Below are 25,912 nucleotides of genomic sequence, written 5' to 3'. Positions count from 1 at the left end.
CAGTGCTGTCTCCTGTAGCCCTTCACCCCAGGCTGTAGCCACCCACCTCCCACGCACATTTCAAACACATACCCCGTGGCTCCCCAGGAAGAGCTTGCTTTGTTGTTCTTGCTGTGACTGTTTGGTTTGTGTGTTTAAAGTTTCCCTCACTTCCATAGTTTCTGCAGGGTTGATTTTTGGGAAGGGAGCCAGCAGCCCATGCTATTCACCATCTTGGCAGGAATTAGAATCCCCTTCCAATATCTTGCATTCATTCCAAGATACTGTGTGGCCCTGTCAACTTTAGAAATGTATATGCAGCAGTCTTTAAAAGGATACAGAATAAAGGTTATTGGTGAATACCGGTTTACTTTTGCTTGTTCCAATTTATTTTATTATTATTATTGTTATTATTTTAAATTGATCACTGTCAGAAAAGCTTGTTACAGCCAGGTGCAGTGGCCCACACCTGTAATCCCAGCACTTTGGAAGGCTTAGGCGGGTGGATCTCTTGAGGTAGGGTTCGAGACCAACCTGGGCAACATGGTGAAACCCTGTCTCTACTAAAAATATAAAAATTAGCTGGGCATGGTGGCACATGCCTGTAGTCTCAACTACTCGGGAGGCTGAGGCAGGAGAATTACTTGAACCCAGGAGGCGGAGGCTGCATTGAGCTGAGATGGCACCACTACACTCCAATCTAGGCGACAGAGCAAGACTCTGGCTCAAAAAAAAAAAAAAAGAAAAGCTTGTTCCAATTTATGGATGATGAAATATAATAGATCAGACTGGAAGGGGAACACATTTGACACTGTTTATTTTACTCACCAGTATTTAAATGATATTCCTATTTTTTACCAAATGCTGTATCTTTTCTGTTTTATATTCCTACTCATTTGTGTGTGTGTGTGTGTGTGTGTGTGTGTGTGTGTGTTTTGAGATGGAGTTTTGCTCTTGTTGCTCAGGCTAGAGTGCAATGGCGCGACCTCTGCTCACCACAACCTCCGCCTCGTGGGTTCAAGCAGTTCTCCTGCCTCAGCCTCCCGAGTAGCTGGGATTACAGGCATGCGCCACCATGCCTGGCTAATTTTGTATTCTCAGTAGAGATGGGATTTCTCCATGTTGGTCAGGCTGGTCACAAACTCCTGACCTCAGGTGATCTGCCCGCCTCGACCTCCCAAAGTGTTGGGATTACAGGAGTGAGCCACCAATTAAGTAATAATTGGTATTACTACTCCTGTAATACCAATTATTATTTAATAATTTAATTAAATAATAAATTAAATTATTATTTAATTTTAACATTCAGCTTAACCAGAAACAGAAAGTTTATCATTAATGTATTTTCATACTTTATATTTCAGAACTACCTTACTTTTAACCCAACAAATAATAAAGAATTGGTGAGCAATAGTAAAACACAGACAATATATTATGCATGGGTAAGTAGAAATATTTTGATTTGTCTTAAATGTGGGTAGAAATATGTGTTCATTCTTTGAGTACGAATGTTTCAGTAATGTAACAATATAGTATCTCTACTTAAGAAGCAATGAATATATATTAAAATGTTTTTATTTAATTATAGTGTTTAATCCCATTTGAAATTAGCGTATTAAATCAGAAGCAAATAATTCAATTTTATTTATTAAATTTTATTAAAGCAATGAGGCAAATGTTTATTTGAATTTATTTAACAAGACTAAAATACAAGTTTTGTGGTTTTCTTGGAGACAAGGTCTTGCTGTGTTGCCCAGGCTGCCTCAGACTCCTGGGCTCAAGTGATCTTCCCACTTTATCCTCTCAAGTAACTGGGATTAGAGGGGTGAGCCAGCCATACGTGGCTCTAAAATACAGATTTTTTTGAGACCTTGGTCTTTTTTCCTTTTTAGAAAGGAATTAGCAAACAGATTAGTGATACATATACTGACACAGGGCCAAATCATGAGAATAAAAAACATTGAGGCTGAGCACAATGGCTTGTGACTGTATTTCCAGCACCATGGGGGGCCAAGGCAGGAGGATCACTTGAGGCCAGGAATTTAAGACTAGCCTGGGCGACATAACAAGACCTCATCCCTACAAAAAATTATTTAAAAAAATTAACAGCACATGGTGATGCACGCCTGTAGTCCCAACTGCTCAGGAGGTTGAGGCTGAAGGATTGCTTGAGCCCAGGAGTTTGAGGCTGCAGTGAGCTGTGATGGTGATGGTGCCACTGCACTCCAGCCTGGGCAACAGAGTGAGACTCTGTCTCAACAAAACAAAACACAACAAAACAAAAAACGTTCCAAGTTAAACATGGAATAACTATGTGACTCAGCAATTCCAAGGTAAGATGTAAAAGAATTGAAAAGAAGCATTTGAACAAATACTTCTACACAAATGTTCACAGCAGCAGCAGCGCTATATGGTTATTTGTAATAACCAAAAGGTAGAAACAAGCCAAATGTTCATCTACTGATGATTAGGTAAACAAAATGTGGCCTGTCCATACAATGGAATGTTATTGTATGAAGTACTGATACATGCTGTGACATGGAGCAGCCTTGAAGGCATGATGCTAAATGAAAGACCCCAGACATGAAAGTCACATGTTGTATGATGCCATTTCTATGGAATGTCCAGCATAGGCAAGTCCACAGATACAGAGGAAACTGGTGGTTTTCAAGTCCTGGGGAGAGACGGAGTAGCTGCTTAATGGGTAGGAGATTTCCTTTTGGGGTTATGAAAATGTCTTGGATCTAGATGGTTGCTCAGCATTGTGAATGTATGAAACACTACTGAATTGTACACTTTATGATTAATTGTACACGTTATGATTAATTTTATGTTAAGTGACACTTTAACGTGGGTATGATTAATTTTATGTTAAGTGAATTTTACCTCAATAAAAAATTGTAAAGCAAAACCAAAACACATTGAATTACTGATTGTCAGTGACAGTCATTATTTAAGATATTTATTATATCTTTATTTTATTTTATTTTTGAGATAGGGTCTCACTCTGTCACCCAGGCTGCAGTGCAGTGGTGCAATCTCAGCTCACTGCAACCTCGGCCTCTCAGGTTCAAGCAATTCTCCTGTCTCAGCCTCCCGAGTAGCTGGGATTACAGGAACCTGCCACCACGCCTGGCTAATTTTTGTATTTTTAGTAGAGATGGGGTTTCTCCGTGTTGGCCAGGCTGGTCTCAAACTCCTGACCTCAAGTGATCCACCCACCTTGGCCTCCCAAAGTCCTGAGATGATAGGCGTGAGCTACCATGCCCAGCCAATTGTGACTTTACTTAGTACTTAATACAAATTCGAATTATCTATTAATAAGGCTTTAAAACTTTAATAAATACCTTAAGGTCGGCCGCAGTGGCTCACGCCTGTAATCCCAACACTTTGGGAGGCTGAGGAGGGCGGATCACCTGAGGTCAGGAGTTCGAGACCAGCCTGGCCAACATGGCAAAACCCCATCTCTACTAAAAAAAAAAAAAAAAAATTATCTGGGCACGGTAGTGCACTCCTGTAATCCCAGCTACTCAGGAGGCTGAGGCAGGAGAATTGCTTGAACCTGGGAAGCGGAGTTTGCAGTGAGCTGAGATCGTGCCACCGCACTCCAGGCTGGGCGATAGATGTGTTTCTGTTTAAAGACACCTTATTTAGTGTATAACTCCATCTCAAAAAAAAATAAAAGTCATAATCATTTGTGGTATTTTTTATATTTTTTATGTATTTGCTTTTCTTTCAGAATGTTTTTAGATATTTCCCAAGGCAGCAAGTTCTCTCACCTGTAGAAAATGCACATTTCTGACCTTGTTTAGATGTATTTGTTTTGGTTTTATTATTAATATAGTTCTTCCTTTGGAAACTGGGTCTTTTTGAGTAGTGATTATTTTTTCCTGTTATCAGTATGAAGAGAGGGATACACTGGCTCACAGCGCCCCACTTTTAACAGAAAAAGTGAGTATGCCTGTTGTATTTTTGTCCTTCAGATTTTGTGGAGAATAAATATTTATGTGCAAACTTAGCTGCTTCGGGCTACTCTTTGTACATCCTGACATTAAGCTACTGGGAAATAATTGGAAAAATTTTACTTGGGTCCCGTATACATATTGAATTGTCGGTTCAAAATAATGGAAGTATTGTTAAAAATAAAATGTTATAAAAAGAGTTACTGCCATGAGAAAATATAAAAAAGTGATGGCTTTTAGAATGTGTATGTGCATATTGACAAGGAAGGAAAGTTGCGGGGTGCAGTGGCTCTCATCTGTAATCCCAGCACTTTGGCAGACCGAGGTGGGAGGATCACTTGAGCTCAGGAGTTTGAGACCAGCCTGGGCAACACAGGCTAGACTTTGTTTCTACTAAAAAAAAATTAAAAAAAAAAAAAAAATTACCAGCCAGGGTGGTATGAGCCTGTAGTCTCAGCTACTCAGGAGACTGAGGTGGGAGGATCACTTGAGCCCTTGAGCCCAGGTGATCGAGGCTTCAGTGAGCTGTGTTTGTGCCACCGCATTCCAGCCTGGGCAACAGAGCGAGACCCTGTATTAAAAAAAAAAAAAAAAAAAGAATAAGCAGAGTTTTTGAATGTGAGTGGATCCCTTATAAAGCTGCTCAGTTTCAGAATAATACATGATATTAGGTATTTAGATGTTTAAGAGCCAATAAGAGGGATATGAACCAGATGTTGAGAAAACATTTTATCTTGCTTGCTTACTGCAAGCTCTTGTGTCTGAGGTGGAACTTGAGTCGTCTCCTGTAGCATATTCTGCATTTGCTGCCCATGTAACCTGCGCTCAGGGAGCACCTGATGATGAGTTTCCTGCATACTTGCTTCTCTCTTGGTATGATTTGTAGAAATTTATTTCTTAAGAGGGCATGCCAAAAGACAAAAACAGAAAATAAAAAGTTGAGACGAATGGGCACAAGGAGATTATTCTGTCTGCAGACTTGTTTTTCATAAATGAAAGTACTAAAAAATACTGTCAGTTCTCATTGTTGTTGGTAGTTATGTTCTATAAAGTCTCTGCAAACACCAAATTAGCAGATACTAAATTATTGCTCTTAAGGGAAATATAGGGTAGGTTTCTTTGAGCCTCTGGTCACATTTTCACCAACTAACTGATCAATACATAACCTTGTTTTATGTGTATTCATGTTTAAAGACATTTTATTTAATATATAACATTGATTCATTAACATTGAGCTCATGGCCAACAGCACTGTAACTCATGACTTGAACGAAACTCATCTAACCCACGTATTTTCTCCATAAGGCACATCATAGCATTCTTTTGCTTAGGAACACTAGATAGCACTTCAGCACTATGTTTGGGGGTCAGTTTAAATACGAAAATCACCAAGAAAAAGCACCCAAAAATGCAAACAACATGGCACTAAATAGACCATGAAAAGGACACTTGTTTATAGTCAGAGCTGAGACAAGAAGGCAGAGCATTGCCCTGCTTGCCCTCAACTGGAAATGTGCATGTTGAGTGAGTAAAATTATTTGTCACACTGCACATGCACTTCAGCAAATGACCGTGAGAGTGCTGCAAGTATTGATTTTTGGATTACAAATCAATTCTTACAAGTAGGTGTATTTGCAAATACAGAATCCACAAATAATGAGCCATTTGAAATGATAAAAATGTGTTGAAACAGTGCTGCTCTTAGAAAGAACTTGGTGCTCTTGTTTGACTAATTATTATTTACTATTCCTCTTGTGTTCAAATCAGAAGAGGTAAACCTTCGGATCTTCTCTGTATTATTAGAGAATTGGGCAGCAGAGAGAATAGGGCAGCATAGAGAATAGGGCATTTCTGTGTATAGTGCTTAAATATTTTCTACTGATGGGAAAATACCTTATGATCAAAGGAGACTGGGAGAATTATTTTATGCTATTTTATAACCAGAGCATGCTTTGACTCACAACAGGCATTAGTTTCTTCACCAGTCTCTGAAACCTCCATAAGAGAAATTTAACAGGTATAAACAGTGAATAACCACTCTCTCATTTGCTTTAAACAAACAATGTAATTGAACAGAGTACATAACCCTTCACTTGCTCTTAGCAAACCTCCAGAGGTTCAGAACTGCCTGGACCATGGCAATCCACGGGAGATGGTTTTAGTGATTGTTTTCTTTTTCTTTCTCTTTTTCTCACTATATTTCAGCATAACATTATAAAATATCGTGTTGATAAATGCTTTGTTTTATATTTATTACCAACAGTAACTATAACCTTTCTTTTGAAACACAGACCTTCAACAAGCTTGTGGGAAAGTTTAGCCAGTCCATCTTTCACTTGAATTTAACACAAATACTCTCAGCAACAATGGAAGGGAAGCTGGTGGTCTGGGACATACACCGCCCACCCTCATCTGCCTCCACCTTTTTGGGCTTTCCCTATATCAAGCCTTGTAAATTGGTTCATTTGCAGAAAGAGGGCATCACTGTGCTTACTACAATTGATAGGTAATTTTAACTTAATTAAAAGGTAGCTATGGATGATTATAAAAATATTTAAAAATTGTTATGGGAGGTTGGGCATAGTGGCTTACACCTCTAATTTCAGTTCTTTGAGAGGCTGAGGTGGGAGGATCACATGAGGCCAGAAGTTCGAGACTAGCCTGGGCAACACAGTGAGACCCTATCTCTACCAAAAAACAAAAAAGAAAGAGAGATAGGAGGATTGCTTGAGCCCAGGAGTTTGTCAGAGCGAGACTCTCCTGTCTTGAAAAACAAAACAAAACAAAACAAAACCTCTTTTGGATGTATATGCATAGAGTATTCTGGGGAGAGTCATAATGAACTGGGAAGATTGGTTGCCTCTGAGGAAAAGAACTGAGAACTAAGATCAGGGATGGGGGTGGATTTACTTCTTTTTATAGTTCCATTTATACTAATTGGATTTTTTAAAAAATCATGAGCATGCATTATGTTAAAAAAATCCCTTTGTGTTGGTGAAACAAAAAGGAACTAGATTTTTTTCTTCTGTGCTATTTGGATAGATTTTGCATGCAACATTTTACATGCATTAAATGTAAGAAAATAATTTGAATAACTATATTGTTTTTGTCTGATTACAAAATAACATTTACAGTTCGGAGCGGTGGCTCATACCTGTAATCCCAGCACTTTGGGAGGCCGAGGCGGGTGGTCTCAGGAGTTTGAGACCAGCCTAGCCAACATGGTGAAACCCTGTCTCTACTAAAAATATAAAAATTAACCAGGTGTGGCGGCATGCGGCTGTAGTCCCAGCTTCTCAGGAAGCTGAGGCATGAGAATCACTTGAACCCAGAAGGCAGAGGTCGCAGTGAGCCAAGATTTCACCACTGCACTCCAGTCTGGGTGACAGAGCGAGACTCAATCTCAAAACAAAACAAAAATAATATTTACCCATTGTGAGAAGATCAAATGCATCAGAACGTAATAAAATTCACTAACTCTGATTTTGAGTGGCTGTGGGGACTCACAGATGGTCATTAAGTCCTCAATTAGGACAGGGTTCTTATTTCAGCTGGGTCCCTTCCTTACTGAGTGACTTTGAGAAAGGAACTTAATCTTGCTGAGCCTCTATTTCTTCATCTGTAAAATGGGCATAATGGTACTGTTTCTCTCAGAGTGGTTTTATGAGGATTTCACGAGATAGGGATGTAAAACTCTTTGCACATGCTTGGTGCAGGGGAACCCTAGGTAAATGGCAGCCATCATCAGTGTGTGAGAGAAGTTCTCGAAGGTGTGGAGAAAATTGCCTAGTGACAGGGACCCTGCCCATATGGTTAGAGTCACTGGGCCATCCGCTTTCAAAACGCCCATTTGCTTCCATTTGCCTTTTGATGCAGGGGAACAGTGAGGTCTTGACATGGTTTTACAAAGAGAAATGCAAATTGTCACCCTCACTCAGTGGGGTGAGAAGATAGTAGAACTGCAGTTGGCCATGATGCAATCAACCTTTACTCGGTTGGGGGTTAGGATCCAGTGAAGACCAGGCCTGAGTTCTCCAAGTTAATGAAACCCAGTCAGGATCTGTGAGTCCAAGAAGGAAAAGGTCTCTGAAAATACTTGGTCAGTATTGCTGCTTCTGTCCAGCAGAGGGCAGTGGCAGACGTTCAAGCCAATTACTCGGCCCACCTGCCTTGCTTATTAATCAGAAACCTCATTTAACCACTCTGCATATGTAAGAGAAAATCCTCCTCGTCTGCCCCCCGTGATTAGAATTATGTCAAAGTCTTTTTTAAAAAGCCCATTTGGGATGGATCTGAGGACTGGAAATGAAAGCCATTTTGTCACGTGGCACTGCCTTCTGCCGTGATGACTGGATAGGGTTTTATGATCACACTAACAGTAGTGCCTTCCTGTAAAGTGCTAGTGTCCCATTGCCAGCTTGCATGATTTTGGAGGACTGGTGGAGCGATTCTCTCCATGGTCATCTGTAGTTATATGGGGAGTGTAAATCCTTGTCCACCGCCATTGTGTATGGCTGATCTTGGCGGGCAGGGAAGAACCTAGCAGAGAGCATGGACTTTGCTTTAGACATACCTGGGTTCCCTGCATAGTCAAGCTACATGGCCCTGGTAAAATTGCCAGGTATAAATATGCCCCATGCAATATTTGGGATATACTTATGCTAAATTTTTTGTTTGTCTGTCTATTTTGTTTTTTGTGATGCAGTTTTGCTCTTGTCACCCAGGCTGGAGTGCAGTGATGCAATATTGGCTCACTGCAACCTCTGCCTTCCGTGTTCAAGCAATTCTCCTGCCTCAGCCTCCCGAGTAGCTGGGATCATAGGTGCGCACCACCACACCTGACTAATTTCTGTATTTTTAGTAGAGGCGGGATTTCACCATGTTGGCCAGACTGGTCTCAAAGTCCTGACCTCAGGTGATCCACCCAATTCGGCCTCCCAAAGTGCTGGGATTACAGACATGAGCCACCATGTCCAGCTACACTAAATTTTTTTATACAAATATTCAAACGTAACTGGGTATCTGTATTGTTATCTGCTAAATCTGGCAACACAATGCCCTGAGCAAATTTCTTAACTCTCTGAGCGTTAGTTTCCTAGATGTAAATTGGGATAACAGTAAAATCATTCTCATCGGGCAGTATTAAATTAAGTTTTTGCAATGCCCCAGAATCCAAAGCCTGACATATAATTAGGTATTATATAGATGCTACTTGTTATTATTGCTATTTGCAAAACTGATGTTATTCTCCATTTCAGCTACATTGTCACAGGTGACATTAAGGGTAACATTAAGTTCTATGATCACACCCTGTCTATTGTTAACTGGTACAGTCACTTGAAACTGGGCGCCATAAGAACTCTGTCCTTTTCAAAGACCCCAGCAACCCCTCCTACCGAAAAATCAAACTATCCTCCTGACTGCACTTTAAAAGGTGACCTTTTTGTCGTAAGGTAAGTTGTTAATGAATCTAGTCATTAGAATGGTTGAAAAATGATCACTGTCTTCTTTAGTTTGCATGCAGTGGGAGGTTCGTGTTGTTCCTGGGATATCTCCCTGGCTGATTGTGATAACTATTGGATCATTTAAAAAATTAATGAAACATGACTTTAATATTAAGACTCTTTAGTAACTGGAAGCTGGAAGGTCCTGATCCCTGAGCTCTCACCTCTGTTGAGTCTGGAGTCTTTGGCTGCAGGTTGGTCTCTTTTCTCTAAGCTGAGCTTGTCCTAGCCACTGCGGTTAAAGGCACTGGATAATTAATAGCCATAACATTTCAAGACCGAATTATCTGTGAGTCTGCTTAATTACCCTTGCAGTATTTACAGGCACATCTGTATGTGTGCACCAAACTCCATATTTGCATACACAAATGAATATTTGCATGTGCAGATTAGCTAATTGTACAACTGACTGTCCATCTGCATACTTAATGACTCAATTTACATGGAGAAAAGTGGGCTTTTTCACTTGCAAATGGAGGCTGTTGGGTATTGGTGGTATATTTTTGGAAATGTTGGGTTAATAATGTCACTAAATTACAGACGACAGAGGCGTTTTATGTGCAATTAGAAGCAGAATAGCTGGCATGCCCCATTCCCTGCAAACACTGATATTGTTTGGTCTCTCCTTGGCAAACAGGAATTTTATCATTGGAACATCTGATGCCGCGGTGTACCACTTAACAACAGATGGGACCAAACTTGAGAAGTTATTTGTAGAGCCCAAGGATGCCATTTGTGCCATCTCCTGCCACCCCTATCAACCCCTCATTGCCATCGGGAGCATCTGTGGGATGATCAAAGTGTGGAATTATGAAAACAAACAATATCTTTTCAGCAGGGTTTTTGAGAAGGGGCTTGGAGTCCAGAGTCTGACCTACAACCCGGAAGGTATTTTCATCTTATCAGCCTACCATCGGTTCCACATGGACAGCCCCGAAAGGGATGGATGCACCTGGGCTGGCATAGCTCCAGAAAGTCTCCCCGACTCCAATCCCCAGCAGGCTGGATGAGGCGCCTTCTCTCTGGGGCTCCCATGGTGTTCTGGGCCTAGTGCTCTCTGTGCATCTCTGTGCGCTAACCCCAGGAGATCATGCGTTTCGGTTCATTTCTCTGCACAGGAGCTTTGTTGTGTTAGTTGCTGTCTTCTCCACACCCAGAACAAAGCCTGGCACAGACTCAACATCTCTTGAATGAATGTAATCCTTTTCCATCGTTGTTCTCTGGCTTGTCATTTCAGGAGCCCTTCTTGGAGCTGGTTTTACAGAGGGGACAGTTTACATTCTTGATGCAATGTCTTTAGAAAATGAAAGCCCAGAGCCTTTCAAATATTCCAGAACCAGTGTGACTCATATAAGCTTCTCCCATGACTCCCAGTATATGGCAACTGCTGTAAGTATTTTCACGGACACGCATCCAGTGGCTTAGCAATTTTATTTGAAACCAAAAGAGGCCAGACATAGTGGCTAACACCTGTAATCCCAATGATTTGGGAGGCTGAGGTGGGAGGATCATTGGAGGACAGGAGTTCATGACCAGCCTAGGAAACATAGCAGGACCCCATTGCTACAAAAACATTTTTTAAAAATTAGCCAGGCCTTGTGGCACACATCTGTAGCCCCAGTTATCCAGGAGGCTGAGGCGGGAGGACCCCTGGGGACCAGGAGTTTGAGGTTACAGTGAGCTATAAGGCAGTTATGTTGGTCTGTCTTTATGTTGGGAGGGGAAAAGCAGTGGTCTTCACTAAACTCCTGTCCCTTCCAGCGCTCTCCGTCTCCACGCTGGTGCGGCCACTCCTCTGGTTTGTGTACACAATGCTTCTGAAGACAAAGCCATCTCAGCACACTGTGGGCACACACAGTCCAGCCTCTCTGTCCCCTCAGGCCAGGCTCCCACTCTGACCTGGTTCACTCGCAGCCTTCATACCTTTCAAAAACACATGGCTTTTTTATTGTATGTAGCTGGACAAAGAAACGGGAGGACAAAGGCACAAAGAATCAGGCTTTTGCCTTTCCACAGATAGCGAGGGAAGAGTGTAAGACCATAGTGTCACCTTCATACTTTTTCCCTGACTACCTTTTCAGTTTTCTGCTTTTAACTTTAATTTTCTTGTCTGTAAAATGGGCATTAGGCCAGGTGTAGCTCACACCTGTAATCCCAGCACTTTGGGAGGTCGAGGCAGTCAGATTGCTTGAGGCAGGAGTTCGAGACCAGCCTGGGCAACATGGTGAGACCCCATCTCTACAAAAAATAATGAAAAAAAAAAAAAAAAAAAACTAGCCAGGTATGGTGGTGTGTGCCTGTAGTCCTAGCTACTTAGGAGGCTGAGGCTGGAGGATCTTTTGAGCCCAGAAGACTGAGACTGCAGTGAGCCGTGATCAGGCCACTGCACTCCAGCCTGGGCAACAGATCAAGACTCTTGTCTAAAAAAAAAAAAAAAACAAAACTAAAATGGAAATTCTTTTACTATTTGCTTGAATAGACTAAGATTTTTTTGAAGAAAATATTCTTAGTATTTTTTTTTGATAGGGTCTTGTTCTGTTGCCCAGGCTGAAGTGCAGTGTTACGATCTTGGCTCGCTGCAAACTTCTCCTCCCAGGTTCAAGCAATTCTTGTGTCAGCCTCCCAAGTAGCTAGAATTACAGGTGTGTGCCACCACGCCCAGCTAATTTTTGTATTTTTAGTAGAGATGGGGTTTTGCCATACTGGCCAGGCTGGTCTTGAACTCCTGACCTCAGGTGATCCACCTGCCTCGGCTCCCAAAGTGCTAGGATTACAGGCATGAGCCACCACACCCGGCCCATAATGATGATTCTTAATTTACTAAATGTAAAATGGGATAACTCCTTCTCTTTTGCTCATCTTCAGGATAGAAGTTTTACTGTGGCTGTTTACATGCTAGTGGTCAGAAACGGACAGAGGGTCTGGGAGTACTTAGCAAGACTTCGTTCTCATCGCAAAAGCATTCGAAGTCTCCTGTTTGGGGTTTACCTGGACAGCAATGAGCCTAGACTGCTGAGCCTTGGGGCAGACAGGCTCTTGGTGAGCTATTTACTTTTCGTTGACCTGGTCACCAGGACTGTGTCTCACTCTTGTGACATCCCTGGCATATTGCATAGAGCCAGGCGCACAGTATGTGTGTTTGTTGGAAAAACGAGTGCACAGTGAAGGATCACAAACCTCTCCAGGTTGGCATTTTGCCTTAACGTGCCTGGGACACCACCTGGGGATTCCTGTTCTGGACAAGGAGGCCTCCGGGCAGCAACAAGTCAGAAGGCGGGGAGTTCCCCACAGCGTGGAAAGCAGCCGCCCTCGCCTCCCAGTGTGCATGGGGAGGGCCGACACTCACTAACACTGTCTTCGTGTCCAGCAGTTGGGGCCAGGCTGCTACCTAAATATGAAAACTAGGAGACGTTGTGAGATAAGAGGAAAAGGTAGGGACAGTGGCAAATGCGATATTACAGGGTCAGGTGAAATGGATTCAAAATCAACCAGTCAGTGTATCTGTCTGTTTTTCCTTCCTTCCTCCCTCCCTCCTTTCCTCTCCCCATCTCTCCCTCCCTCCCTTCCTTCCCTCCCTTTCTTCTTCCCTCCCTCCCCCACCCCTCCCTTCTGTCTCTTGCCTTCCTTCCTTTATTCAGTTTATCCATTCATTCATCCGTCTGTCCATCCATCCATCTGTCCATCCATCCATCCGTCCATCCACCCACCCACCCACCCATCCATCCATCCATCCAACCATCCAACCATCCATCCATCCATCTATTCTGCCCTGCCCACGAAAACATACCTGTATGGACCCAGTTCAGCGGCTGCTGATTTGCGATTGCCAAGTGCTGGGCTGAGATTTAGATGAATTAGTTCCTAAGATAATAAGTGACACAGTATAACAGAACTGTAAGATGTTAGGTGTGGGAGTCAGCTGGATCTAAATGTGAATTTTTGAATTTTTTCTTTGCCACTTTTTAGCTATGTGACCTTGGATAAGCCACTCTGACCATCCTTGAACATCTGTTTTCTCATCTGTAAAATGGGCACAACAGTACTGCTTTGCAGGGAAGTTCTGAGGATGCCATGACAGATGTTTTTGGAGCACTCAGCTCATTGTCTTCCGGATAGTGAATTCTCAGTACTGATGACTTAGTGTCGGTTCTAGGCAAGTCTTCTGTTAGGAGACCTGATACCATATCCTGGAGAACAGCACTGTTGCTGATAATTATAAAGGCTGTCACCCAAGAGCTAGGGGCTCTTTAGCTGAGCCTTTAATTTGGCTCGGTCCTCATGTGTGTCCATCTGGGCTCCTCTGCAGATAGAGTATGATCTTCTCAGGAGCTACAAAGACTGCCTGGAAGTCCTGGACATTCACCACACAGACCAGGGCTGCTATCCCACCTGCATGGTCTGGTACCCACCACTCACCAGGGAACTCTTCCTGCTTATTTGCAACAGTGGCTACAAAGTGAAGCTTTTTAATTCTACCACCAAAATGTGCAGGTAAGCACCCGCAGCTTCCCACTGCAGGGGGTGTGGATCGAGTTCTCTGCCCCCAGCCTGTTTCAAGTCTCTATGCAGGGACCTGCAAGCAGCTTGGCTACTATCATCATCCTCTTCGCTTTGCAGAGGAGGAAACTGAGGCACAGATAACGTAAGTAATTCTCACCAAGGTCATGTGGCCCTGCATGGAGGTGAGATGTGCAGAATCCAGGAAGGACACAGACCTGGGGCCCTGGGAAGGTTGCTGATGCTGTCTCCTGTTCTCCTCTCGTTAGGAAAAACATAGTTTTACCCAGCTACTAACAATCGTTTGATTTTTTCTTACTCTTGGGTCTCAAAGGAGTTGTAACTTTAATTGCTAGCACTCCTTTGTTTACACCCTGTGTGAGCCAGGTACTGTTTTAGGTGCTGAAGACAAGGATGAAAACAAAACGGTTTCCATCACTGTGTAGTTTACATGTTGGTGGGGGGCAGGTGATGCAATAGTGTGAACAAGTAGCCAGGTAGTAGGTAGGTGGTAATCAGGTCTGTGCAAAGAAAAAAAAAAGGAAAAGGCAGGATGAAAAGATGGGGAGGCAGGGAAGGCCTTGGAGAGCAGGGGACATCTGAGCATCTGAACAGAGACTTGAAGAAAGTGAGGGGCTGCCGCCCGGTTGGAAGAAAAACAGTGGATCAGCAAGGGCCGATGAGTGAAGGTGGGGGGCGTCTAGGGTTTGGGAAATGCTGCGAAGGCTGGCGAGGCCAGAGTGGAATGGGCAAAGATGGGGTGTGGGAGAGCAAGCCAGAGGTGCGGGCTGGTGCCTGGCACACGGCACCCTGGAGACTCCGGCTCTTTCCCAGGTAAGACGAGAGCTAGTGGAGGGTTTTGAGCAGAGGAATGACATGTTCTGATTGATTCTTTACAATGATGTCTGGTTTCTGTATAGAGAGCAGACTCTGGGGCGCAAAGGTAGAAGCAAGATTGGGGAAACTGATGTGACAGCTGATGGTGGCTTGGCCCTGAGGGCAGAAGGGAGGGTCAGATTCTGGATGTGTCCTGCTGGCAAAACAAAATGGAGGGAAAAGGAGGTGTGAGGGAAGACACCTCTCGAAGCCATTAGAATGGACTGGGCCTTTAAAGAGATGAGGAGGGCAACAGAAGGAGAGCTTCGAGATACACCGGGGCTCAGACTGCACAAGGCAAGCTTCACAAATGCCTGCTTGGCATTCGGGTCGGAATCCACGAATCAGGCTCTGGAGTGTGGAGGTCCTGGGAGAGGCTGGGCTGGAGTCAGGAGCACAGGATGGTTGAAGGCATGAAACGGGGAAGACACTAGCGGTGGAGCAGGGCGTCCGCATCCGGGGAGCAGGGCATCCACCGCCCAGCATCCTAGAGCGGCGTCTCCTCCCTCCTGACACCATCCTGCGCATGCCCGTGGGCCCCTGTGCTTCGGCTCCTGTGAGCCGTCACAACAAACACCGTCATCCCGTTCCCTCGTCCACAGCCCTGCTAAGTATTCTCCCACTGAAGAAGTTGGAAGGGAGAATGTTTCAGTGATCCACCACAGCCACCACCACTGCCACTGCCACTGCCACTGCCACTGCCACCACCACCGGAAGAAGGAAGTCAGGGAACTGACCGCAGCTGGCTCAGGCTTGAGGACTATCATGGTTTTGAAATGTATCTCAGATAAGACAGGTCCTCAAAAGGCCAGGACTACCTGGGATGTTTTGTTGTCGTCGTTGTTGTTTTAAACAGTTCTTTCCCAGAAGGCACAAGAAAAAATGACTGAGAAATGCCATGTTTTATGGTAGAGAGAGAAATCCAGGACAATTTTCTTAAGCGATTAAAACACTCGAAAGCATGTGTAAAGAGGAGCGTTAGAAAGACTTCAGAGTCATTGCGCATAGTTTTTAATGAACACATACTTTTTGGACAAAGAATATCTCTCGGATATGCGCAGTCCTAAGACACTGAACTGGCAGAGCTGGAGAATGAGGGCTGGCAGACCTCGGGCCTGAAGTTCCTGCTGATGGCCATTCACTGGAGGAGAGAGGCAGGAGGGGCTTTTAGACACAGAGTCGGGAGCTTCTGCCTATTGATCAATCTGAAATTAGCATAAAGCAGCTTAAAAAATTTATCAAGGTGATACTCACGTAACATAAAATGAACCATTTGAAAGTGAACAGTTCAGCTGAGCACGGTGGCGAACGCCTGTAATCCCAGCACTTTGGGAGGGACTGAGGTGGGTGGATCACCTGAGGTCAGGAGTTCGAGACCAGCCTGGCCAACATGGTGAAACCTCATCTCTACTAAAAATACAAAATTAGCCGGGCATGGTGGCGGGCGGCCTGTAATCCCAGCTACTCTGGAGGCTGAAGCAGGAGAATCACTTGAACCCGGGAGGTGGAGTTTGCAGTGAGGCGGGATTGCACCAACCACTTTACTCCAGCCTGGGTGACAGAGCAAGACTCTGTCTTAAAAAAAAAAAAAAAAAAAAAAGAAACAGTTCCATGGCATTTAGTACTCACAGTGCTGTGTAACCCCCACTCTAGCTTCAGAGCATTTCCATCATTCTAGAATAAAAGCCCTTGAATAAAGCATCTTTTAAGCTGTAGGAATAAGGAAGCCTCATAACCGTGGCTTAATTGGGAAGGAATTGTCTTTTCATGATAAATCCAAAAGAATTTAAAAATGCATTTAAAAAATATTTGAAAGAACATGAAAAGGCAGTTCACAGGAAAAGGCCAATAAACCTATGAGCAGATGCTCACTAGCATGTCAAAGATGCAAATGAAAACAAGATATCATTTTTTCACCAATCAGATTAGCAAAGATAAAAATGATTGATAGTGCTTAGCGTTGGCAAGAGGCTAGGGAAACGGGCACTCTCATCCGCTGCTGGGGGCGGGTGTGAATCAGTGTAACCTTTTGGGAAAGCAATTTGTCACCCTCTATTAAATTTTATCATATCTTCTGACTTCTAGGAATGTAGCCCACAGAAGTACTCACACAGTATGCCAAGACATAAGTAAAAGGATGTCTTGTTTGAAAATATTTTTTAAAATGGAAACAATCCAAATGCCCATTAATAGGGGATTAGTTAAACGATGGCTTGTCAGTACACTGGAACACGATGCTGCTTTTAGAAAAGAAAAAAAGAGAAAGAGTAAGACAGCTCTCTGTGTAATGACATGGAAATATCTCAAAGATGTAATATGAGATAAAGCAAATTATCAATGAAACATGAATAGCATAATTCTATTTTTATATAAAATTATAATTACAAAAGAAATTCTTGAGTCATATACACCAAACTATTACTCATGATTATCTTGGGATAGGGTGCAGCAATGTGGAGATATAGATTTTCTCCTTCTTCTTCTTCTTCTTTTTTTTTTTTTTTGAGGCAGGGTCTCACTCTGTTGCCCAGGCTGGAGTGCAGTGGCATGATCTCGGCTCACTGGCTCACTGCAACCTCGACCTCCCAGGCTCAAACAATGCTCCCACCTCAGCCTCAGGCCACCAAGCCAGGCTAATTTTTCGTAGAGACAGGAAACTACTGTATTGCCCAGGCTGGACTCAAACTCCTAACCCCAAGCAATCCTCCCACCTTAGCCTCCCACAGTGCTGGGATTATGGGCATCAGCCACTGTGTTCTGCCCAGGACCAGAGTCTTAAAACCTATGTTGAGATTTATGGAATTTTAAAAACTCAACTATTCTCTTCGCTTCGCTTCTCTTTTCTCTTTTCTTTTCCTTCTTCCTTTCGATGGAGTCTTGCTCTGTCGCCCAAGATGAAGTGCAGTAGCATGATTTCACCTCACTACAACCTCCACCTCCCAGATTCAAGCGATTCTCATGCCTCAGCCTCCTGAGTAGCTGGGACTACAGGTGCGCACCACTACACCTGGCTGATTTTTTTTTTTTAGTAGAGACGGTGTTTCACCATGTTGGCCAGGCTTGTCTTGAACTCCTGACCTCAGTTGATCCGCCTGCCTTGGCCTCCCAAAGTACTGGGATTACAGGCGTGAGCCACCATGCCCCATCCATGACCAAAGAGTCTTTTTTTTTTTTTTTGAGACGGAGTCTCACTTTGTCACCTAAGCTGGAGTACAGTGGCGCAATCTTGGCTCACTGCAACCTCCACCTCCTGAGTTCAAGTGATTTTCCTGTCTCAACCTCCCGAGTAGCTGGGATTGCAGGCGCCCGCCACCATGTCTAGCTAATTTTTGTATTTTTAGTAGAGACGGAGTTTCACCATATTGGCCAGGCTGGTCTCAAACTCCTGATCTTGTGATCTGCCTGCCTCGGCCTCCCAAAGTGCTGGGATTACAGGCGTGAGCCACTGCGCCCAGCCTGACCAAAGAATCTTAAAACCTATGTTGAGATTTGTGGAATTTAAAAAACTCTTTCTCTTTTTGCCTTCAGAAAGACGCTTATGGGGCCAGCTTATGGTTCCCCTATTGAGCAAACACAAGTCCTCCCAGTGAGAAGCATGGCAGAGCTACAGAAACGCTACTTGGTGTTTATTAACAGAGACAAGGTAACAGCACTCTCTTCTCCAGCTCTGGGAGTTGACTCTGTGTGTCATGAGCAGCAGTCATTACCGAAGATCACGAGACTCAGAGAGTTCTGGGTTTACAGCCAAGCCCAACTGCTTCCACCCCGGTCAGCTGTGATACTGAAAATTGCCGTTGATGAGTTAGGAAGACTCTTGGGAGACATTTCTGAGCAGAGTTACTGCATTTTCTATATTCCCAGTGAAGATACATGGGCCACCAAAGGATTTTCCTTCTTATTTATTTATGTGGAAAAACTCTTATAAAAATATGCAAATTGGCTGGGCGCAGTGGCTCACACCTGTAATCCCAGCACTTCCAGTGCTTTGGGAGGCTGAGGTGGGCGGATCACGAGGTCAGGAGATCAAGACCATCCTGGCTAACACGGTGAAACCCCGTCTCTACTAAAAATACAGAGCAAGACTCCGTCTAAAAAAAAAAAAAAAAGCAAATTAGTTACACTTCGTTGTACGTTTAATGAATAATCTACACTGAAAAGTGTAAAGTGGGGCCGGGCGCGGTGTAATCCTGTAATTCCAGCACTTCGGGAGGCCAAGGCGGGTGGATCATGAGGTCAGGAGATCAAGGCCATCCTGGCTAACACGGTGAAACCCCATCTCTACTAAAAATACAAAAAATTAGCCGGGCGTGTTGGCGGGCGCCTGTAGTCCCAGCTACTCGGGAGGCTGAGGCAGGAGAATGGCGTGAACCGGGAGGCGGAGCTTGCAGTGAACCGAGATTGCACCACTGCACTCCAGCCTGGGCGACAAAGCCAGACTCTGTCTCAAAAAAAAAGTGTAAAGTCATAGGTTGTGAGATTTATTCTGGAAAACCCGGGACAACTGACCATGAAGGCAGGGAGGAAAGCTTCCCTTCTGTGTATCTGTTAGAGCTGTGTGAGGGGCCCCTACCAGGGCTGGTGTGTGTGGATGCCCAGCTACATTATATGTGGCTCTCACCCTCAGAGATGGGTCCAGACACACAGGTCCTTCTGGCACACAGATCTGGAGGTGACATGTGAATGTGCCAGGCCTCTCGGGCCCAGCTACCTGAGTCTGAATATCCAATTATGTGTTCCTTTCTAGGTTGGACTTCAGATCTTACCAGTTGACGGCAATCCACATAAGACATCTGCTATTGTTTGTCACCCAAACGGGGTGGCTGGCATGGCCATTTCCTATGATGGCCGCTACGCCTTCACCGCAGGAGGGCACGATCGCTCTGTGGTGCAGTGGAAAATCACCTTAAGGTACACGACGGGGCGAGAAGGAAGGTACCAAGTGTAAACTCTGTTTCACTCAGCGACAGTGATAGACACTGAACCCTACTGTGTGCCAGGTACTGTGCTAGGATGTCACAGGGCCTGGCCCTCAGGTTGCTCCCCGGTGGCATGGCTCACATTACTCTGCAGACGGGGGTTACTGTCCTGTTCCATGGACCAATGGTGTTTGCAGTTCAGGCAATGTGACAGCACCTTGGGGTCACCCCTGCTCCCTCAAATGCTTCTCCCTCTGCTCTGCATAGCCACACCTGCTAGAAAGATCTAGGCTGACCCTCCAAAGCATGCACTATGGAAATAGTAAGAGGATCATTTGACGTGGGTATTTTCGGCTCCTCCTCTCACCCTCCCTGCTCTGAACGGAGAACCTCTGCCTGAGGCGAGGCTGGAGAATTCTAGAGTTGAACATTGGAGAGTATGTGGACTTTGAGGTGAAAGGGGTAATATGAGTTTGAATATGGGGCCACTCTCTACTGGCTATGGGGCCTAGGGCAAGCTTCTTAATGTCCCTGATCTTTAGAGTCCTTGCCTGCGAAGTGGGGTGATAATAGGGACTTCTGTAGGATCCCTGTAAAGATCAGGTAGTTTAATATGGGAAAAGCGCCTAGCACAGAGCGCAGTACTCAGCAAGTGAATGATTTCCTTTCTTCTCTTCTTCCTGTAAGGGCATTTGCTTATGAGCTCAGGATCTTCCCTAATAAAGAGGGGACAAGCACCCACACTGTCCTCTCATCTACCCAAATTCAGCGTGCTGCCGCAGGGCAGAGTCAACCACGTGGCAGCCGGTTCCTGTTCCTGACCACTTCTCCAAACCCCTGCGCTGCCTGTGGCTCGCCTGGGCCTCTCTCCTGGCAGTGTGACGTTGAGGACCAAAACAGCTCAGAGGCACCTTCCTTCCTCACAGAACAAACCTGATTCCTGGCTGCCAGCACAGTGTACCCCCTGCCATCTGCCAAGTGTGCATCTTTCTTTTTTTTTTTTTTTTTTCTTTTTTTTTTTTGAGACGGAGTCTCGCTGTGTCTCCCAGGCTGGAGTGCAGTGGCGTGATCTCGGCTCACTGCAAGCTCCGCCTCCCGGGTTCACGCCATTCTCCGGCCTCAGCCTCCCAAGTAGCTGAGACTACAGGCGCCCGCCACCACGCCCGGCTAGTTTTTTGTATTTTTAGTAGAGACGGGGTTTCACCATGTTAGCCAGGATAGTCTCGATCTCCTGACCTCGTGATCCACCTGCCTCGGCCTCCCAAAGTGCTGGGATTACAGGCTTGAGCCACCGCGCCCGGCCGCATCTTTCTTTTTATGGCGGATATTGAAGCTTCTACTCTTAACCTGAATATGAGCAAAAATAGCCAGTTAAATCTGCTTTGGAACCACGGTGTTTGAGATTGCACTTGCAGCTCTGACTTCCACCCCGCCTTCACCTGAGAGAGCAGGTCATGGGAACTTGGGGATTTAGGAGCTGGAGGTGAACTCTCCCTTTGAAAAGGGATCATGGCCTCAGAATGGCTGCCTGGTTCCTTGCTCCCTGGCTTGTTGCCTGGAACCATGGGGACAAGGCACACCTTGTGGGGACAAGCAGAACCTTCCTTTCTATTTGTTGTTGTTGTTGAGACAGGGTCTGACTCGGTCACTCGAGCTGTAGTACAGAGGAGTGATCGTGGCTCACTGCAGCCTCGAACTCCTGGGCTCAAACGATTCTCCTGCCTCAGCCTCCTAAGTAGCTGGGACCACAGGCACATGCCACTGTGCCTGGCTAACTTTTAAAAAATTATTTTTTTGTTGATAGTCTCACCAAGCCTAGGCTGGTCTTGAACTCATGGGCTCAAGCCTTGGCCACCCAAAGTGTTGGGATTACAGATGTGAGCCACTGCACCCGGCTAGAACATTCTAAAATGTTTGTTTTCTTCTCAGTCGTCTTGGAATCTGGAATGGTAGAAATTTAAGAAAAAGAAAAAAAGGTCTCTGCTTTCCAATAGCTTTCGCCTGGCCAGAGTCCAGGCTTCTGAGAATTTCAATTTAATCTGTGATGGGGACAAAGGATTATTATAAACTAATTAGCACTTCATTGCTGCTTCTGGTGACTTAATATGATCAGCACTTCACTAACGGAAAGAAATGTAAAAACCTAAACAAGTAACCAACAAAATTTCCTACTAGAGTTACTGACGATGAGTTGTAGGGGAGATAAAAATGATAAATCCCCTCACGTTCGATCATTTCAGTCAGTGCCCCCCTTGGCCCCAACTGCTACCATCACAGTCTATGGCACTTCTGCCCCAGGAGAGCCCCTTCCATCCCCTCTCTCAGGGTTCATTCCGCACTCCTCTTCTTCTGCCCCTCCATGCTAGCGTGCCACCCTTTCTCCTCTCCTTGTCTGGCATCTGTTTCAAAATCCCTCATTACTTCTTTGTGCTCAGCCTCCCTGCCTCCTGTCATCCTGCTGCCCTGCTCAGCCAAGAGCAGAGAGACCCTGATTTGAATCCTAGCTAGTCACTACCTGCTTGCTGGATGACACCAGCCAAGTCCCTTCACTTCTTGGAGCCTCAGTTCCTCCAGCTGTTAAATGGGACTCCTCCCACCAAGTTGAGACCATTCCTCCTCCGCCTCCTGCAGGGAGCGTTGACAGAGCACCTACTGTGTGCTTGCCACAGGGCTGAGAACTCTAGCTCCTTCCCAGAAGTACTGTGTGGATTGCTGGGCACAGAGCAGGTTTTCAGTAAGTGTCATTTCCCTTTTCTGCCCTAATGACCTCTTTTCTGTTGCAAGTGTTAGAAACACAATTTAGGCAAAAGGGAACATATGAGAAGGTCATTGGGATCACATGTAGCTACACCGCAGGAAGGTCATGGACAGCGGCACACTTGTGCCCGCAGCACTTGCTGTCCTCTCGGCCCTGCTGTTGGCTTCATTCTCTGCAGAACTGGGTTTCCTTACTCAGCAGGAAGATGGCCGCCCACAGTTCCCAGATTTCACAAATTAGAACTCTCACCACAGACAGAGGGCGTCTCTTTCCCAGTGTGGGTTGGAGAAATCCCAGTGCAGCCCCCGGTCCCCTCTGGGGTCAGTTGATGGTGGCCAGGAGGCAGGGGATGTAGTGGAACTCTGAACACCGGGGCGGGAGCCGCAGGCTGTTCCCAGAGGACCAGGTGCTCTTGCCAGCCTTTCCCCTCAGGGGCTCCTGGTGGGGACAGGCTCCTCTCTGTCACTTCCGGTCTTTACCTGGCCCTGCTCCAGAGTCACATGGCAAAAGTGGCCTTGCCACTCACGGAGCTTGTCGGGATTGGGCCTGGGCCTGGCCTAGAGGCCACAGAGAGGGAGCCCTCTCGGCTGGACACTTGCCTCCATGGCCTAATATTCGAGCTGAGAAGTGGGGAAGACACAGCCCTTCTGGAGGGGCCCTCAGGCACCCCTGGAGAATACCCAGGTTCCTCAGACCTTAAGCCAACCCATGGGCTTATGCATGCCTCGGTGAGAGGACCCAGGACAGTGCGTAGCAAACTCTTCCTAAGAAAGGTGTAGGTGCGGCCGATACCCATTTTCCACGGCTGCAATAATCCCAACCACTTGTGCTGAGTTTTCTCAGGGCCAGGGCCTACACTGAGTGAGTTCCATGCATCATCTGATTTCATCCTCAGCCATCTTGGGAAAGGGCACCACTATTATCCCCATCAAACATATCAAGAAGCTAACTCCAAACAATGGAGGAGGCAGTGGGGCTGGGATTCACAGCCAGGGCTTTCTAAGTCCACCCCACACCTTAACAGACATTCATTACAGGAGGAAAATAAAGGACTTTGTCTCCAATCCTTGTGATATGGTTTGGCTCTGTGTTCCTACCCAAATCTCATCTTGAATTGTACTCTGATAATTCCCATGTGTTGTGGGAGGGACCTGGTGGGAGATAGTTGGACTGGTTAGGGGGTGGTTCCCCCATGCTGTTCTCGTGGTAGTGAATAAGTCTCATGAGATCTGATGGTTCGATAAGGGGAAACCTGTTTCACTTGGCTCTCATTCTCTCTTGCCACCACCATGTGAGACATGCCTTTCACCTTCCACCATGATTGTGAGGCCTCCTCAGCTATGTGAAACTGTGAGTCAAATAAACCTCTTTCTTTTGTAAACTGTGCAGTCTCAGGTATGTCTTTATCAGCAGCGTGAAAATGGACTAATACAGCACATTGGTACCAGTAGAATGGGGCACTGCTGAAAAGATACCTGAAAACGTGGAAGTGACTTTGGAACTGGGTAACACGCAGAGGTTGGAACAGTTTGGAGGGCTCAGAAGAAGACAGGAAGATGTGGGAAAGTTTGGAACTTCCTAGAGTTGTTGAATGGCGTTAGCCAAAAGCCTGATAGTGATATGGACTAAGGTCCAGGTTGAGGTGGTCTCAGATGGAGATGAGGAACTTGTTGGGAACTGGAGCAAAAGTGACTCTGTTATGTTTTAGCAGAGAGACTGGTGGCATTTTGCCCCTTCCCTAGAGATTTGTGGAACTTTGAACTTGAGAGAGATGATTTAAGGTATCTGGTGGATGAAATTTTTTTTTTTTTTTTTTTTTGAGATGGAGTCTCGCTCTGTCACCCAGGCTGGAGTGCAATGGCACAATTTTGACTCACTGCAACCTCTGCCTCCTGGGTTCAAGCGATTCTCCTGCCTCAGCCTCCTGAGTAGCTGGGACCACAGGTGTGTGCCACCACACTTGGCTAATTTTTTGTATTTTTAGTAGAGAAAGGGTTTCACCGTGTTAGCCAGGGTGGTCTCAATCTACCGACCTCATGATCCACCTGCCTTGGCCTCCCAAAGTGCTGGGATTACAGGCATGAGCCACCACTCTCGGCCTCTGGCGGAAGAAATTTCTAAGCAGCAAAGCATTCGGGAGGTAACTTGGGTGCTGTTAAAGGCATTCAGTTTTATAAAGAAAGCAGAGCATAAAAATTAGGAAAATTTGCAGCTTGACTATGACAGAAAAGAAAAACCCATTTTCTGAGGAGAAATCCAAGCCGGCTGCAGAAATTTGCATATGTAACCACTAGCCAAATGTTAATACCCAAGACAATGGGGAAAATGTCTCCAGGGCATGTCAGACATCTTCATGGCAGCCCCTCCTATCACAGTCCTGGAGGCCTTTGTTTTGACCAGATTTATTGGGACAAGCCCAGGGTCCCCATGCTGTGTGCTGCTTAGGGACTTGGTGCCCTGCATCCCAGCTATTCCAGTCATGGCTGAAAGGGGCCAATGTAGAGCTCGGGCTGTGGCTTCAGAGAGTGCAAGCTCCAAGCCTTGGCAGCTTTCATGTGGTGCTGAGCCTGCAAGTCCACAGAAGTCAAGAATTGGGGTTTGGGAACCTCTGCCTAGATTTCAGAAGATGTATGGAAACACCTTGATGCCCAGGCAGAAGTTTGTTGGGGCCCTCACGGAGAACCTCTGCTAGGGCAGTGCGGAAGGGAAATGTGGGGTCAGAGGCCCCACACAGAGTCTCTACTGGGGCACTGCCTAGTGGAGCTGTGAGAACAGGGCCACCATCCTCCAGACCTCAGAATGGTAGATCCACTGATAGCTTGCACCGTTTGCCTGGAAAAGTCATAGACACCCAATGCCAGCCCATGAAAGTAGCCAGGAGGGAGGCTGTACCCTGCAAAGCCACAGGGATGGAACTGCCCAACACCATGGGAACCCACCTCTTGCCTCAGCGTGATCTGGATATAAGACATGGAGTCAAAGGAGATCATTTTGGAGCTTTAAGATTTGACTGCCCTGCTGGATTTCGGACTTGCATGGGGCCTCTAGCCCCTTTGTTTTGGCCAATTCCTCCCATTTGGAATGGCTGTATTTACCCAATTCCTGTATCTCCATTCTATCTAGGAAGTAATTAACTTGCTTTTGATTTTACAGGTGAAAGGGACTTGCCTGTCTCAGATGAGACTTTGGACTGTGGTCTTTTAAGTGAATGTGAATTGAGTTAAGACTTTGGGGGACTGTTGGGAAGTCATGATTGGTTTTGAAATATGAGGACATGAGATTTGGGAGGGGTCGGGGTGGAATGATATGGTTTGGCTCTGTGCCTCCACCCAAATCTCATCTTGAATTGCACTACTATAATTCCCGCATGTTGTGGGAGGGGCCTGGTGGGAAATGGTTGGATCATGGGGGCAGTTTCCC

General features: G+C 45.5%; 1 protein-coding gene across 9 annotated transcripts in view; it reads left to right on the top strand.

Annotated features, from left to right (window-relative positions):
* Positions 1-25,912, top strand: part of CFAP251 (cilia and flagella associated protein 251) — an 84,418-nt gene that overhangs the window by 31,373 nt on the left and 27,133 nt on the right. For 8 of the 9 annotated variants that reach the window (XM_071070936.1, XM_071070934.1, XM_071070938.1 and 5 more), the window contains 10 exons: positions 1,344-1,421; positions 3,880-3,930; positions 6,233-6,447; positions 9,200-9,394; positions 10,083-10,333; positions 10,683-10,834; positions 12,311-12,484; positions 13,752-13,936; positions 18,347-18,461; positions 19,563-19,726. In XM_071070936.1, coding sequence (XP_070927037.1) covers positions 1,344-1,421; positions 3,880-3,930; positions 6,233-6,447; positions 9,200-9,394; positions 10,083-10,333; positions 10,683-10,834; positions 12,311-12,484; positions 13,752-13,936; positions 18,347-18,461; positions 19,563-19,726 — 1,580 coding nt within the window. Of the gene's footprint in view, positions 1-1,343; positions 1,422-3,879; positions 3,931-6,232; positions 6,448-9,199; positions 9,395-10,082; positions 10,334-10,682; positions 10,835-12,310; positions 12,485-13,751; positions 13,937-18,346; positions 18,462-19,562; positions 19,727-20,421; positions 23,557-25,912 lie in introns of those variants that run through there. The other variant, XM_071070940.1, reaches the window with a different exon arrangement.

Source organism: Macaca nemestrina, chromosome 10 (genome assembly GCF_043159975.1).
Source record: "Macaca nemestrina isolate mMacNem1 chromosome 10, mMacNem.hap1, whole genome shotgun sequence".
Lineage (NCBI taxonomy): Eukaryota > Metazoa > Chordata > Mammalia > Primates > Cercopithecidae > Macaca > Macaca nemestrina.
This window is presented reverse-complemented; position numbering and strand designations above follow the sequence as displayed.